At 30.8% G+C, this 17302-nt stretch overlaps 1 protein-coding gene across 3 annotated transcripts; it reads left to right on the top strand.

Moving 5' to 3' along the window:
• The first annotated feature begins 285 nt into the window (after nt 1-285).
• On the top strand, nt 286-12810 carry LOC129918225 (probable E3 ubiquitin-protein ligase makorin-1). 3 transcript variants are annotated; one of them, XM_055998631.1, is made up of 5 exons: nt 286-536; nt 4994-5973; nt 6040-6178; nt 9668-9805; nt 10074-10310. In XM_055998631.1, the coding sequence occupies exons 2-5, from the start codon at nt 5165-5167 to the stop codon at nt 10077-10079; spliced, it is 1092 nt and encodes a 363-aa protein (XP_055854606.1). In that variant the 5' UTR covers nt 286-536; nt 4994-5164; the 3' UTR covers nt 10080-10310. The 3 variants fall into 3 exon arrangements, with proteins under 3 accessions (XP_055854606.1, XP_055854604.1, XP_055854605.1); XM_055998629.1 differs by lacking the exon at nt 10074-10310 and adding an exon at nt 12479-12810 and having other exon boundaries at nt 298-536; XM_055998630.1 differs by lacking the exons at nt 286-536; nt 10074-10310 and adding exons at nt 803-915; nt 12479-12810.
• Nucleotides 12811-17302: the final 4492 nt, after the last annotated feature.

Genomic DNA, 17302 nt, shown 5'->3' with positions numbered 1-17302 from the left:
TAAAGCATATCGCGAGGTTTTGATCATTTCTATCCTTATAAAATAAAAAACCATAGGTGTTTTGTTGTGAATATAACCCAGATTGATTGATTCGACAAAAAAAGAATTTTTGTTCCAATTTCGCTTTACAGAGGTGTACAAAAACAATTTCAAACCTTTTAAAAATAATCGAATAAAAAATCGTTCTAAATCCATCTAAACAAAATTCATAATTGATATAAATTTGGCATCACTTTAAAGTATTACACATTCAAAACTGCAACAAACTTCACTAACTTTTCGACCATTTATCATATTTTTATACCATTCGACCCAACGGTCCACACAAGAAAGAGCGCACCAAAACGAATTCCGAAAACAACAGACACACAGAATTTATATATTTTCAAAAAAAAGACAGAAGCAAAAAAGTAGTGAACTTGGAAGGGTGGAAATAAAGAGTGACTGTGAGTGAGAATAGATGAGCTACAAATAAAAAAAATTCATACAAAAAAAAAAACTCATCTAATTGTGTTGAAAAAAAGCCTCAATTTCAGGTAATTTATTAATTAAATTCTTCATTAATATCTTACCAATTGAAATTATATGAAAATACATCAATTTTTCATCTCAAAATGACTAAAAAAATCATTTCGAAAAAAGTGCATTTTAACCCGAAAAATTGTTTGTGTTGCAAAATGGTGATAGTAGTAGTAGTAGTGGTAGTGTATGTATATGTACTCTGGCTGAGACAAAAAAAAAAACTGCTGTTGCAAACTTCGCACTCAAATTTGGAAGAAGCAAAAAAAAAGAAAAAAAACGGAGAAGCCACTTTTTTTCTGAGACTACAAAAGACTTGTCTCCTTCTTCTTTTGGTGTAGTCAAAAACCTATTTCACAAAAAAAATCCTCTCCTCTTGGAACTTTTTACTTGAAAGTAAATAAATACATTATTTTTTGGGAAGCAATTTCTTAATTAGTTTGGTAATTTGTCTTTGTATTTCCATTTCTTCTATTATTCCACTATCCACTTGCCCCTTTTGTATGTGTAATTAGTTTTTTTTTTTTTTTGGTTGGTGCTCCAATGGCCCACGAGACTGAGAATCATGAAATTCTCTTGCCATGATGCAATGGAATTTAAATTACGCACTTTAAGAGCTGCTATAACGATGATTATAGTTTGTTGGTTTGTTGTTGTTGTTGTTGTATTGAATTTCACATCGTGTTACTTGAATACATTTAACAAGCTCAAAGCAATTTGTGTAAATGGCCTTGAATCTTAAACAATTTTGACCTGCATCGTCGCGATGACGCTCTATGGTGTCTCCATTTCCATTTCCACTCCTCTTCGCTCGCAAACATTTTTCTTCATAGTGCAAGTTAAAAGTTAACTTATTTTATGATATGCTTCGTTTTAAGAACTTATTTGGCCTTTTTTCATAATCCTTTGATTCCCCAATATATGAAATGAGAGAGACATTTCTACAAGTGGGGTTTTGTTTGGTTACAATTTGATAGGAATCTTGAAGAAGAAACTTAATGACGAAGACGATGACAATTCTCGTGTCAATGCACATGGTATAGTAGTTAGTAGGTAAAATGCAAAAAAAAAAAAACCATGGTAATGACATCATTGAAAAGGATAAGGTAAAATGTCAATGATGGATTTACATACGTTGGAGTAGAAAGATCTTCTCCAATGGGTCTGTTATTGATGGATGGATGAATTCTAGAGTGTATGGGAGTAATAACCCAGGTTTTACTTGTATCATTTGATGATATTTTCTCGTCAACAATATTCTGACCCTTGAAAGACTTCTTTTCAAGAAAATGAATATTTTGGCTTCTTATTTATTTAAAAGGACATTTTTTAATCCCACGTGTATGAAATCTTTTCAAAAATTCATGTTAACGCATGAAAAACACGTGATTGGTGTTGTTTTTTTTGCTTTGCATAGAAATAAGTTTTACCTTTAGCCATTGTTAAGAAGTCATATATGACGCTGGGTCCTTGTAAAATAGGTATCCCTCTTCATCAGTAATAGTTTTTTTTTTTTTTTTATTATGCAGTGTTTAGTATGAATTTATTCATTGATGAAGCTCCATACAAAGAATTTTTGATTTCTATCGTGGAGGATTTGCTTTTTGATATGAGCCGTGTTTCGGTGGTACTTAGTATTTTACTGAGTAAACATTTTCTGCTGTTAACAACAATAAACGATTACCTTATTTTATTATTAACAATCCTTTATTGTTAAAGGGTTACAAATGTATAAGTTTATAAAAAAAAAATTCTCTGTAAACCAACAAACAAAAAACTCTTATTTATCCTTAGTAATCATTTGTTGTTGTTTCTCGTGCTAAATTTTACTGAGCTAAGTACTGAGTTACCAATAAAACAGCAATAAGTATGGAAGCCAATAAGTAATTGCTTGTGGTGGCGAAATTTGAGATTTTGAGGATGAGTAAATTGTAATCCTCCTATTTATCTCAAAGTTACATTCAGGCACTTGACTTTTGACTTACCTTTTATTTTTTAATCCATCGGGGAGTCGGAACTGCTTCTGTAGTTTTTCGTTCAACGTATGGTGGTGTTTTTTAAGCCATTTAGGTAGTTTGTAAGTCCGGATTTTAGGGGAGTTGAATAATGTCCCTAGTTTCGTAGATACGTTTTCGAAGGCGCTTCACGTGTTCTTCTACTCCACTTATAGAAATTAATGGGGGAAAGCCATGAGATTTCGAAGTTTAGTAGGTAAAAATTAAATCCAACAACAAAAACCTACTGGGAATTACTTCACTTTTGTTCTTCCAGTAAAAATGAGTTGGGATAATTAACGGCCGATTTCTTCACAGAGTCCTAGCGCTAGTACCGGTCCTAGTCCTAAAGTTAGTACTCAAATCGGTATCAACTCATTTCTTCACTCAAGTACTAAGCCTAAGAACTGTCAATTTAGGACCGAGTACTAGTTAGGACTCGGTACTAGCTAGCTCCTCAAAATCTGCTAGTACCTGGTTATTATACCAATCGTTAGTACTCAAATCGGTACCAAGTGATTTCTTCACACAAGTTCTAAACCCTAGAACTGTCAAATTGGTACCGATTTTTGCTTAGGACGTCCTAAAAGTTAGAACCTAAAAATCGGCAGTCTAGCGACGATAAAACTTGAATTGGTGGGATTTTTTGCATTCATCGAAAATTTAATTAGCTGTTTGGAGATTTGATGTCTTTTTATATAGATAATCTTTTCTTTTATTGATTTTTATTCTGATTTTGGCATTTTATTTTTTGTCGAAATTGTGCATTTTGTAATTTTTGTTTGAAGAAAATGGATTTAATTTTTGATGCACAATTAGAAAACGACATCTGTCCAGCAATTAAAAACAGTTGTAGGTAGAATTAATTCTTAGGACTGCGTTGTGAACTTAGATCAGGTCCTATAAATGCTCAGGTACTAACTTTTCGTTAGGACCGAGTAATAGAACTAGTGCTAGGACCTGGTCTAGCTAGATCGGGTACTAGGCAGACTTAGGACTCATGTGAAGAAATTGGCCGTAAAAGTATAATAGAGGAAAAGGCGCAGTTTTAATTCACAAGCAATTCCAACTGGTTTTTAATTGACTGTATTTTATATGAACAAAGAACGATCCAAAAAAAGGAAACTTTATACAAAACTTTTCTCGATATTCTAGTCTTGGTTTTATGTGGTTTATGTTGCAAAACATCAGACGGAGGAAAACTTTGATAGAGCACGATTAGACCGCGTTTAAAAATGTCTTGTATAAAAGCTTACAATTGTTTTTTTACTACTCCTGTGGAACTTGTTGTTTATTAACTACATACTAGTTATTCTAGAAATAGATGGTTTGAAAGTGATTGCATACGCTTAATATGTCGCTATTACCGTATTAGGGAAACACCTCCAAACTTATACAAACTGTACTGAACGTGATATTTTCATCGGATATTATCAGTATCTTTCCTGATAGAAAATCCGCCATCAAATCGCTATGCCGACTTTTCAAGATTCGATTTTTGCCGTGCGGTGATGCTATCGATTCGTGTGAACGTAAGTCGCAGGTGACTAAAGTGACAATCATCATAGAATAATTCTAGTGCGACATATTTTGCGGCTAAAATCGGGTCGTAGAAAAAGTCGACATTTGCTTTGATAGAGAATACGAAAACAACAGTCATTGCGGGGGTTCCCCGATTTAGAGAAAAAAATTTGTTAACGAGACTTTTTTTTTAACAAAGCCCTGTTCCATTGGAGGTGGTAGTCTACTAATAGTAGATGTTTTGGTTAATCTAGTTTTATCAACTACTCATGCTCGTCTTCCCGAATAGATACGATTTACATATATTGTATTCGTTGAAAGTGCGTTCCATTGAAAATCGCTAGTAAACTACTAGTAGTACTTTGCCACCTCCCAATGGAACAGGGCTAACAAAACAACTCTCAGCTTTACATAATTTTTACTGAATCTTCATTTGTATCATTAGTTCATTTAATTCTGATCATGATATTATTGTCCAATCGGGAATCAGTAAGCTTGTAGAAAATTAAACAACTTCATATTCTAACTATCCATCCCATACCTTCTGTACTAGAGTTTGGAAAAAAATTTAAGTCCTTCAAATTAACATGTTGAGTTTTAAGAGCATTATATCCAGGTTTGATAGTGTATCTAATCTTTTTTGGAACTATTCGTTGATAATATGAGAAAATTTAAGTTTTCTCTTTACTCTTTTCGTCGCTTCACTTTCAGAAGATAGTGGTATGTAAGCTTCTAAGTAGTTGGTCTCCTCATATTATCCAAAACTCCTTACATTTAACCCAAGAGATGATTGATAATTTTCCTGTGTTATGAATGTAATTTTTATGAATGTAACATATTAACAGCAAAAATGTATTTGTCAATCGGAATACATATTTTTTCAATAATGTTGACAGCCAATTGCTGGTTGTCAATTCGAATTCAACCTTTTTTTTTAAATTTCTTGTTGTCCATTTCAGGCAAAACAATAACAACAACTTTAAGTTCGTTTACCGACACTCTAAAGTTGTTAGAAATAAAGAAGAGATCATTATTTTTTCTGCCAGAATTATACTTCCTAATCAATTTTGCTTAAAAATTACAAAAACAAAATCTGAAAAAAAGAGAATTACGAAAATAATCATTTCACAATGAGTGCAACAGCGATTGCAACAACAACATCCGCAGCCGCTATAGCAGCTGCAGCTGGTACTGCACCTGGAACAGGAGATGCTAATCCAGCGCTGTGTCGATTCTTTGTGCGCGGCATTTGTCGCTTTGGTGAAATGTGCCGGTTTTCGCATGATCTATCATGGAATCCAACAGCAGCAGCTGGAACAACAAATTCCTCCTCCTCCGCCCCAACAGCAATTACAACAACACCAACGACGACGTCGACGAAAGTGGGCCCAACCACCGAAACTGCCAGACCAAGTACTAGCAAGTCATGGGCAAATGCTCCTGTTTTCATTCCAAAATTCCGCCAACAATCGATTGGGTTGGATAGCAGCAAAGATGTTGATCCTAATCGCAGCTGGGCCGAAGTGGCCGGAGGCGCTGGTGGTGGTGGCAATGCTGGCATAGCTAACCAAATACAGGGTGTACCTATTCCCGGTGGCTTGTGTCCATATGAATATGATTGTCCCTTTGGATTGGCCTGTACCTATCAGCATATTGAGCTGTGCGAAATGTGCGATTCGTATTGTCTGCATCCAACGGATACCCAACAGAGGCGGAAGCACATACAGGAATGCCTGCAGCAGCACGAACGCGACATGGAATTGTCGTTTGCCATTGCCAGGTCAAAGGACAAGCAATGTGGAATCTGTTTCGATACTATAATGGAAAAGGCCGGACGTGAGAAGAGATTCGGCATCCTGCCCAATTGCAGTCATATATTCTGTTTGGAATGCATACGGAAGTGGCGTCAAGCTAAGCAATTTGAACACAAGATCACCAGGTATGTTGTTGGATTTTGTTGGGAGTGGAAGAAGAATGTTTGTTTTAATTTTAAATTAATTTTCAGAGCTTGTCCTGAATGTCGTGTGGCTTCGGACTTCGTCTGTCCAAGTGCCTTTTGGGTAGAAACAAAGGAAGAAAAGGACAAACTCTTGGTTGATTACAGAAATGCGCTTGGCATCAAAGACTGCAAGTACTTCAAAAAGGTAAGAAATAAAATATAAAATATTTTATTTGATTAACTGCACGGTAGTCTAGTTTCATAACTCGAGGTAAGATTGATAAATGCTTGAATTTGTTTTTATGGGAACTAACAGTTCGCTACAGCATTTACCACTTTTCCACGTTTACCATTAGTTTAGGGCATGGCATGAATAACCATAATGTTTAAAAAGAATTTCAAAGTTTGATATGCAAAGGGTCGGGTCAGAGAAAATTGAAGACCCATGACATCTACTACGGTGATTGCTACAGCCAACAGCGCACATTTGAATGCAGATTCGTTGTTGGAAGCAAACTCAGCTAGAATTTTTTGAGTTTTGAATGCGTCAACGAGTGCCTAACCACGATCCGTATCAAGACTTCAATCGGCAATATGAGCCTGATAGCACGCCAGTGTTGCCATGAAAATGTTTCGAAAAATCTGCAGAAACGACGAAAAAATTTGGGAGACTCAATTTGAAAAAGTTTGCGAACAGGGGCCCAATTCCGCAATAGTGAGTTTTTCTTAGTGAGTATCTCTCTGCCTTGTTTCATAGGCAATTTACAAGTTTTTTTTTCGTGGACACAGAGGAATTCACTCTTGCGGAATAGGTGTCAGCAAAATTAATTACGAGAATATTTTTTCACGCTCAAATTGTAAAATTTTCTTAATAATTGTATTGTTAGACTTTTTCCTCTAAAGCAAAATAGTATTGAATTTTTGTTACAATTTGCATTTGAGAAAATGAAATCTAGAAGTCAAGAAGGAAAATTAAAGACCGTTATGATCAAACTCCAGTTGATTTGAAAACTAAAGTTAAATAATCGAAAAAATTGATAGTTTTGGGAAGATAAATGATGTCTTAATTCGGCCTTGACCTTACTTTAATTACCAATTTACTGGATTATTTTTAATGAAATCCATTTCCGTTTTTGAAACGTTAAGTTTCAGTTGCAGATAGAATCTGCACTGCAGATTTATGGTTCTTAAAAGTCTGGGAATGGGTTGAAAATCTGCAAAACGCAGATAAATCTGCACTAATGGCAACACTGCCGCACGCCCTCTCGGTGGAGAAAGACGAATCTATATAACATTTGTTTTTGTTTTTAACCGTCTACGGGCTGTGAGCTCTCTGTCTAAGATGGCTTGTTTTGTTTGTTTTTGGTTGATATCAGATCATAATAAGAAACGAACGGTCTTCAGATTTGGTAGAATCGAATCAGGGACCACTTCATTTATTGTCATAAAACAATTAAAATTTTTACTTCTAACCTAATTCGATTCTTTTATCCCATAATTAAAAGTAATGGTTTTCTCTAAGCAGTCAACAAACGACGAAATCATCATATTACTATTTGTATGTTATACTTTCTGTGAGGGTAATAAAGTCAAAAGTATAAACAAACAATGCATACAAACCGAGGAAGCGATAAATATTCAATTGTTAGAACATAAATGTGTCGATCTAATCCAAAAGTCTTTAGATAAAACTTCTTCATAAAATGAACATTAAGCACTATGAAGAATAATAAAGAATTTTAATGATCAAAGAATGTTTGAAAACCTATCGGTTACTTATTTGAGTGTTGGACAAATATTTTGCTTATTAGAGAGAGATTTGTTAAATCTCACTGAAAAAAATAATTACCCTTGGAGAAATTGTTATACCTATGATGTACTAGTTTTTGGTTTGCCTTGGTTGTGTTCACATTTCGAGGGTGAATTCGGTTTTAAGTGCTCCTACTATATTAACATGTTAGCATTTTTTTGTACGTAAGTTATCTTAAAAGTTCCGATAAATGGTAATAAAAAAACTACAATTTTTGAATAGAAATGACTATATTCCTGTTAAAAATATTCGCCTTTAAGACCTATGCATTTGTACATTGGTTCAAATCATTTTTTGAAGCACTTTCATAAGTCTGAAGATTACTGCTCTGAAACGTTTGTTTTTAAAATTTCAACTGCTTGTTGAGATCTTATCGTTGATTTTTGGAAACAGGAAGGACTCATTAGATGCCAATTCGGGGTTGTAAGGCGGATGACTAATCAATTGGATCTATTGATTAGCCAAATTATCACTTCTTTGAGCTGATGAACTTACTTTATGGTGATGCATAATGATCCTCATTTCCTCAGTTTCACGGAATTGTTCAAAACATTTTGCTAAGGAAAAACGGAAAACGCCATTTGCTTTAAAACCCTCCGATCTCGATTTTATTCCTGTGACAATATTGTTAATATTCTACTGTTGTTAGGCTGTTTTGGTCCACATAAAGAAAATGCGAATAAAAACAAGTTCTATCCCATTATTTTCCCAACGTTTCGTAAGTGCTTCCTTCCTTTATAAGGGGTACCTATTAAATTTAAGTAATCAAAACATAATACATAATTTGCTTCTCTTCTGCTCCTATTGCATAAATCCCGGAGACGGCAAAATTCAAATATGACACTTATATCACAGCTGGGTATCAGGTACTTTAATTAAATTGCTACAGCATAGCTTTGTTTAATGCTATCGGTCCATTGGGAAAATAATGGGATAGAACTTGTTTTTATTCGCATTTTCTTTATGTGGACCAAAACAGCCTAACAACAGTGGAATATTTACACCAAAAAATTGGTCAAATTTAACAAATAATATTGTTAATAATTTCGGAAGCATTTGCCGCCACCAATTGACTTGATTCTTTTTTCGAGTATCTGTCAATTTTTGTGGAATCCAAAGCGCACATAGCTTTCTAGCCAATAAATGTTCGCGCAAGATTGTTTTGATGTCTTACTAATGTTAAAACATGCCTTTGAAGTTAAATAACAAGATGTTCCAATTAACCATTATCCTTATTTCTGATAATATTAACTCTGAATGTACGTTGTACGATTTTGATACGAAATTAGTTGCCCTTATTCTTAATTCAGCTATTCACGTCTGTTCTAATATTTGTTCGAATTTGAAAACGGAAACGAAAATTGAATCCGTACGGATTTAAAACGGTTGTTCTGATTTCCATTCGACTTTTTTGTTGGAGAATCTTTTTTCTTGTAGAAAATTGCTACCCGGATTGAAAACGGCAAACATTTATCGGATTGTAGATCCGTTCGTTTTTCGAAACACTTATGAATCCGCAAAATGTGTTCGAAAACGGAATTGGGAGAAGAAAACGGAAGAAAATAAAATTCGAATGGAAATCATAACAACCGTGATACTTTTTTTTTTTTTTTGTTAATCAAAGTTAATGAATATGTTCTAAGCTTTGAGGTTATTTTTTTTTTAAATTGACAGCTTAGCAAACATCTTACCTATCATACGAGTTTATGAAGAAGGGTGGGTCAATAAGTCCATAAAAATTAAAAGCAAAAACGCTCTTTCCGAAAAAAAAACTTCTTATTTCTCAACCAGCGTGTTCAGTTTGTTATTTTTTTCCAAAAAAAAAAAAGTTTTATTTTTATCATTTATCCACATAATTTAATTTAATTTCATAAATTTTTTCAGGGTGATGGCAAATGTCCCTTTGGCAATAAATGTTTCTACAAACATGCTCTCCCGAATGGTGAATTAGTTGATGTTGGATTACCACAACGTGCCAGAAAATTACATCGAAATACCGATGAGTTGATTGATTTACTCGATGTAAGTAGTAATATTGTTTTAACATTAAATTTCTTAATAAAAACACTTTCGCAGTGTTAAAAAAAAAAAACAAAACCAAAACTATCAATAAATGATAGAAATTTGTAAATTTCATTTGCGAAAGTGTTTATTATATTTTTTAATTATTTTTATTTTATGTTTTAATTTTTTTTTAATACCTAAGAAATATTAAATAAATATATATATTTATTAGTAATAACAGTATACTTCCCTTTTCCAAATTTTCCATTAATTTCACTCTGTACAGGGCTGATATATTAAAAACTTATCAAACCTTCTTCCAATCGGTCGGAACCAACACTTTAAATGTGTCGGAGCTGATGCTATTGAATATATACTCTAAAATGTGATAAACAAAAGAAACAAACAAAACAAAAAAACAATTAAAATATATATCTACAAACTACAATACTTTCTCCCAAATAAAAAAAAAAAAATAATTAAATAAAAAGAAAAACTAAATCTAGACCACAGAAGGAACTAAATAATTAAAAAAAAAATTAATAAAAAAAAAACGAAAAAACAATTATCATTCTTTAAATAAGCCCAAAATAAATTAGATTTCTAAGCCTTAGGCTAGTCTTAGTACTTAAGGTTTAATTCTTAAGTAGTCCTAAGTTTATTTTGTTTAAAAAAAAATAAGAAACTAGCAATACGTTCGTTATTTAAGTGCCATTAATTAATTCTTTTTAATTCCATCTCTTCCTCTTCTTCCTGATCCTGATGTAACATTGATGTGTTTGGTTAGAATATTAATGTGGTTTGATTTTACTTTATACAGGATGTTTTGCATTAAATGGCGATAAATGGCTGGAATGCGAAGGTGGGCCAATATAAGAAATAAATCTTAACGGGAATACATTGGGTGTGGGGGTCATTAATATTTTTTGTGCGCATAGCTGGAGAAAATTCTACACAAAAGTGAAAGGAAATGCTCTTTCCACCAAGTAAGAACTCCGTTAAGTTGTAACTTGTGTACATACTTGTCTGAATCCTTGCTTTCAAGATATTTGCATATAGACGATGAGCAAACTGCCGGACCTTTTCCGAAATAAATCAATACGATTTGAGGATCTTTTTTTACGCAAGCCAAACTTAGAACAAAGAATCACTTTGTAGAACTGTCAGCAACCTCCGAACTCAATTCCACTTCCATCTTCCTTGACAATATCATTTATAAACGAAATTAAGTGCAAAGTACTCAACACACATTGTTGCCTTACTCCCATTGCGTCATCTGACATAAATTGTCCGTCCCAAACATGGGACACATTGTTTTCATACATTGCTTTCATACATTGCTTTCAGCTGATTCAAAACTGTTCGAGATTCCCAAAGCATAAAGCTTATAATAAATAATGATTCACGGGTTTCTCAGAAATCTACGAAGAAAGCATTACAACGACTTTTTTTCTGCTTTTAAAGTAATCGGCAAAGTGGAATAAGATGAAAATCTGATCCATAGTCGAGTGGATTTTTTTAAAACCCATTTGAAACATGTTAAATATGTTTTTATCGTTGACCCACTTCGTAAGCCTTTCAAATACATATATGTAAGTGTACTTGATAGCTTCACTGAAGAATTTATAAGTTAGGGGTTATCAAACGCACCTTTTTTATGCTCTTTGGTATGCGAAAACAGGTACACGGACGTACAGTTAATATATAATTCTCCTGGCGCTTTTACAGATCAAGTCTGTAAAAGTTCAGAACTGTAAAAGGTGGATCAAGGAGATATTTAAGCGATAGTCCAAGAGCTCAAGTGTCTTTGAAAAAGATAATTCATCAGGGCCAAATTTGCATGTAATTTCTAAAAGTATATGATCCGAAGAATTTTTGTGTTCCACAATAAAATTGCTCAAAAAGCATTCCACCCTCCCGAAACTAGAGAACAGTCGTGTTGAATACCCCATTCCTCGGTTAAATGTGTATTCGCCTTGAACATTTCCTGAACAACTTCCATTCAGAACTCTAACATCAAATGAGTCCGCAAATGACATTCTTCAGTCTCATTTTTAAAAGGCGTACCAGTTTGATAGGTATACCAAACTTAGACGTGGTAGAAATACGCATCACTCTATTAGCAGCAGCTTCGATATGAATTAAAAGGTGTTGTATATCATTTTTGAACTTTTGTAGTAACATCTGGGTTTTCAGAACTTGAGTTTGAAAATAAATATTTCAAAAACTATTCCTTGAAATAAGTAATGGTTGGTAGAACACGCTATCTTTGTTGTGTTTTTTTTAATTTTTAAATTGTATCCCTCCTATAAGTTTGTTCTTCTATTGGCTACTACAGGCTCATGCCATTTTTTGCGTTTTATGTAAAACATCCTGTATAATAATTGCAATGTGCAGAAACAACTTTATCAAATTAATAAAAAAAAAATTAGTGCAATTTTTTTTTCTGTGGTATTTTTCCTCAAAAACAGTCACTCTTGATTCTTCCTTTATTTTCTTCCTCCTAGTACTTTCAGCTCCATGTAAATAAATAAAATTTTAAATTCTTTAAAAAAAAAATAAAATTATTATAAAGTGGTGATGTGACAACCATTTCTCCTACTCCAAAGGCTCAAAGTCCAATAAAAAAAAAATCAAAAAACAAATCAAACTTTTCACTGTGAGCTCACTTCGAATTTCCTCTTCTTTTAGATCTATCTATGGGAATTCGTTGATCAACGTGACTATCATTGGCTTGAAAATCACTCAAATCCAACTGATAGTGATGACTCTGACTGGTCTGAAGAAGAATAGACGAATTTTCTTCACCCAACATAAACACACATACATAAAAACACCTTGAAAAAATTGAAAATAATATAAACATTCAATGTGTAAACAAAAAAAACAAACAAAACAAAAATGTTAATCTGTCCCACGTTAAAAAAAAAATGAAACACAACAAAAAATATCTCTGTTTAATTTTTTTTTTCTCTTTAAAAATCCATCCAACATAAAGAAGAAAAAAAAAAACAAAAAAAGAATATACCAACTGTGTTGTTGTATAGTTTATTAATTTTTTGCTTCTCTTAACTTAAAAAAATAAATACACACAAAATTGTTAATTCACTCATTCATATACAAAACAAATAAAAAAATAATTAATTTAAATTCTATGAAATTAAATGTAATTAAGTAAAAACAAAAACAAAAAAAACTGCTTTCTGTGCTTAAAGAAAAAAAATATACAAAAATTAATTAAATCAATACATTCATTAATTTTTTTTTGATTTTTTTTTTTTTAATTTGATTTATAATTTTTTAATTAGCTATAGGCCGACTGAATTTTGTTAAAGAAAAAGATAAATCCATTTTTTTTTAATGTACCTTAGCATATTATACTTAAAAATTGTTAGTAACATCCTCCCTCATTCTTAAAAAGTAAAAAAACAACAACAAAAATTGAAGAAAAAAATATTGTGAGTGGAAAGGAATCAACTGGTGTCCAAAACCCCAATTTAAGCGTCTGTTATATTTTATTATTAAAAAGAAGAAACAGAAAAACAAGAAATACAAATTCAATAAAAAAAAACAAACACTTTGGGTTTAAAATGCCACTATCTTAAAAATTGAAAAGATGAAAAATTGAATTGTAATAAAAAATATAAAATTTAATATGTGTGCAAATTCAACTCAAGAGTTTTTGTCAAAAAATAATAAAATCTTAACTGCTTTCTAGTCAGTTTTACCTAAATAAATAACGTTTATTTTTTTTCTTTTATTCTGTGTTAGCTTTAAATTTATTATAATTATTATCAAAAAAAAAGAGAAAGAAAAAAACAAAACTTAGCCAGTTGATTTATTAGAAAAATAAAAACATCAAAACTCACAATTTTTTTTGAACAATTTTCAAAAAAATTAAAATCAAATCAAAAAACAAATAATTCAAACAACTAGAAATCTCACATTTAATAATCAATTTTTCATATCTATGTATATTGTTTAAATTTATATTTAAACTTAACAAAAAATATAGTAAAAATGTGTAAAAAAAAAACAAATAGTAAAATATTTAACTCTGTAGATTTTTACCAACCACCACCATCCAGTATGAATTTAAAACAAAAAAAAAATGAAGAAGAAGATAAAAAAAAATCAAGACAAAAAAAAAACAATTTGTATTTCATTATACCAAATTAATTAATTAATTATTATTATTATTATATACCTAATGTTTTCTGTTAGTTAATATTTCAATCAGTGTTATAAAAAAAATACATAGTTAAATAATAGTTTATTATATATATATATCATAAAACAAATATTAAGCCGTTGCCTTTTTCTTTATAACAACAAAAACAAAAAACGAAAAAAAAAAATATCAGAACAAAATTTTTAATTTTGTGAGAAACAACAAAAAAAAAAATACAATCAAAAAATGTAATTACTAATTTATATAAAACTAAAAACAAAAAACAATACGTAAAGAATGTGAAAGGTGGAGATGCTTAAACACAGTAAAGTGATGCGGAAATCTTTCGAATGGATTTTTGTGGGACTGTAACAGATGAGGAGAATGTCGTCAAAAAAAGTATATTTTTTTTACTGGAGAAATGTTTTCGAAGGTTTGTAAAAGTTTATTGTTAGGTTTAATAGTTCTTTTTTCAGTTATTAGATCAAACAAGCAATCAAAATCAAGAGACGAAACATTCCGAACAAAAAAACAGAAGGATTTAGATACATATTATACACCCTTCAAATAGAAAAAAAGAGATTTGAAGATTTAATCAATCAATTTTTTTGTTTATTAGTTATCTCTCGTTAGAAAATGTCAAATATATTGAGAAGGATTAGCTGACGAGCAAACATTTCGCGGCAAAAACTGTTAAATTCAATCTCACAGGACAACATTAATTATGTGTGTATTTCCAAGTTTTCTATACATATTGGCTGAAATTCCGGCGATTGATTGTCGCATTCCTAATGGATATTGTCTTTGAGGACTTCAAAAATCTGAGGCTTGATTACATAGACTCGTGACTTAAAAAAATACTACGAGAATAAGTCTGGAACGGGTATGTAGGGCGATTTTGTCGGTCAGTGTGAATTACTAAAAAACAATTAAATCGCGATCTTTAAGAGCAAAGCAATTCTATGTTGATCATGTGTATTTCTTAGGTGTTTACTTGACTAGCTGCCACAATGTTAAATAAAGGTTGATCAATAGTAGGGAGACAAGTAGTTAAGTATCTTTTGAACTAAACGAAATAAATTGACTTTCGTCAGAAAATGATGGAAAAGTATTCTTAAAACGGAGAGGCACTTGTTTTAAAACTTCTGATGTCAAGATCTCCTGGTGTCTGTTAAAAAGTTCTTAATTTTTGCAACTTATCTAGGAATTAATATGAAAACAACTATAAAGAGCTTTGAATATTCATATGTTTAGTTATCCGAGCGATACTCACAATAGGACAGAATATGCTGATTTAGGTTTTTTAGTGTTGACCCAGAAATATAAACAGATTAAAAGTGTCATTGCTCTTATAAAGGTTCTTCTAGTCCGTTGGAAGGTGCTAGTATGAGCTTTAAAAACTATTCGAGTAACTTTTGCTCCATAAAACGTAGCACAATAACAAATACTTTAGAGATATTGCTCTTCGTTCAGTACAAAGAAAAGTATTAAAAAAAATCATAAAAATCTCTTTGAAGTGAGAATACGAGTAAAACTTTTAAGAAGAGTTTTGCTATTTGGAAAACGATTTGAAACACAAATTTTACACTTGTCTAAAATGGATAATTGCAATTTAAATATTTGAAGTAGTTTCCAATTTAACTTTTTAGACTTTCGTTGTTGTTATTAGACATGATACAAAATATTATTTTGGATTATTCTGCGTTTAAATTATTTCAGAGTGCATTTTCGTACTCACCCTGAACGTTTCGCAGCAATATTGCATTGTGCGTGGTCACCGGGAAACTGATGTTGAAGTTTGTTGTTGATTAGCTTGTGCAATGAGTGAGTGAGTACGAAAGTGCACTCTGAAATAATTTAAACGCGGAATAATCCGAAAAAATCATTTTTATCATAAAGTACAATTGTTGAGATTCAATTAACCGTGTCTCAAAAAAAAATCATATGAAAAAAATCCAATTATAAGAAATACACGGCTCTTCTGATTTTCATTCGAATTCTATATTCTCGTATTTTCGAATTTTCGCTGTTCTGCAATACGTATTTGAACACATTTTCCGGATTCATAGACAGTCTAAAAAACTTAAAGTTAAATGAATATCATTTCGAACTAATGTCATATTTCTATAGTCTTTCAGATAACCTTTTTTTTTTCATATGGAACTAATTACCATCTCATCTTCGGAACATAAATTCATGATAATGGCGTTTTTAAGGATTTACTTTCATCAGAAATTTTAATGAATGGAATTTTCATCGGAATTTTAATCACTGATTTTGTTATTAATAAAACGACACCTTAGTTTAAACATTTTCTCTTTTAAATATAAGTTTTTGAATTTTTGAAGATTTTCCAACATGTTGACAACATTCTCTTCATGGATTGCATAAAAAAACACATCAAAAATATAATTTCATTTTTCAAATTACAACAAGGAGGCTATAAATACATACAACTTCACCGATTCATTAAAACAAAAAATTAATTAAAAAACTTTCATCACAAACGCATCTCTTGTTGTTTCATAAATAAAAACAAAAAAACAGATTTATAAGTTCAAAAACTATATGTTTCCTTTCGTTCCACCATAACATACATATTTAAATTTATTACAAAAAAAAAAATACAAAAAATAATCAAGAAACAAAAAAACAAGTAACAAAGAAAACGAAACAAAATAAAGTTATAAACATAAAACATACATTAAACAAAAAAAAAAAAACAAAACTAATTAATTGTGATCGTCAAAATATATTATTATTATTAAATATATATATTCAAAAAAACAAAAAAAAAATTAAACTTTTATTGTAAAATCAAAACAAAAAAAAGTTTGAAAAGTGATTTAAAAAATTAACAAAAAAAAAATTATGTGTTAGAATTTTTTTCGAATTGTAAAACGAAAACAAAAAAAAAACTCATTGTGTGAAAAAAAAAACAAAACAACAAATTATAAATAAATATTAGTGTCTTAATTTTATATATATATAAAAATGAAAAAAATAAAAAAAAAAAACAAAAAAAAAAAAAAAATAAATGCCCTCTGTATACAAGAAACAAAAAATTTAATATTAATATAATACCTATAGATATTTTTTTTATATCTTAACAATTTATTAGCGGGTTTCTTTAGATATATATATATTAAAACAAAAAAAAAAACTATTAAAAATATTATTATTACAAACATATTATATATATATTTATATATGTAATAATATATATTATACTTACAATGAAACAGTAGTAGTTGTTTGGCGGGCTATATAATTTTTATGTGTTATAAATCCTCTCAGACAACCGTAACAAGTTCAGGGTTAAAGTAATTTGTTTTTTTTTTTTT

Source organism: Episyrphus balteatus, chromosome 4 (genome assembly GCF_945859705.1).
Source record: "Episyrphus balteatus chromosome 4, idEpiBalt1.1, whole genome shotgun sequence".
Lineage (NCBI taxonomy): Eukaryota > Metazoa > Arthropoda > Insecta > Diptera > Syrphidae > Episyrphus > Episyrphus balteatus.
The sequence above is the reverse complement of the archived record's forward strand: the minus strand, read 5'-3'. Positions and strand labels throughout refer to the sequence as shown.

Excerpts from the sequence above, each read along its gene's own strand:
- LOC129918225 (XM_055998629.1), top strand. The coding sequence starts at position 5,165 with ATGAGTGCAACAGCGATTGCAACAACAACATCCGCAGCCGCTATAGCA. Across the intron at positions 6,179-9,667 it reads ACTGCAAGTACTTCAAAAAG|GGTGATGGCAAATGTCCCTT; the intron begins GTAAGAAATAAA and ends AAATTTTTTCAG. Across the intron at positions 9,806-12,478 it reads AGTTGATTGATTTACTCGAT|ATCTATCTATGGGAATTCGT; the intron begins GTAAGTAGTAAT and ends CTCTTCTTTTAG.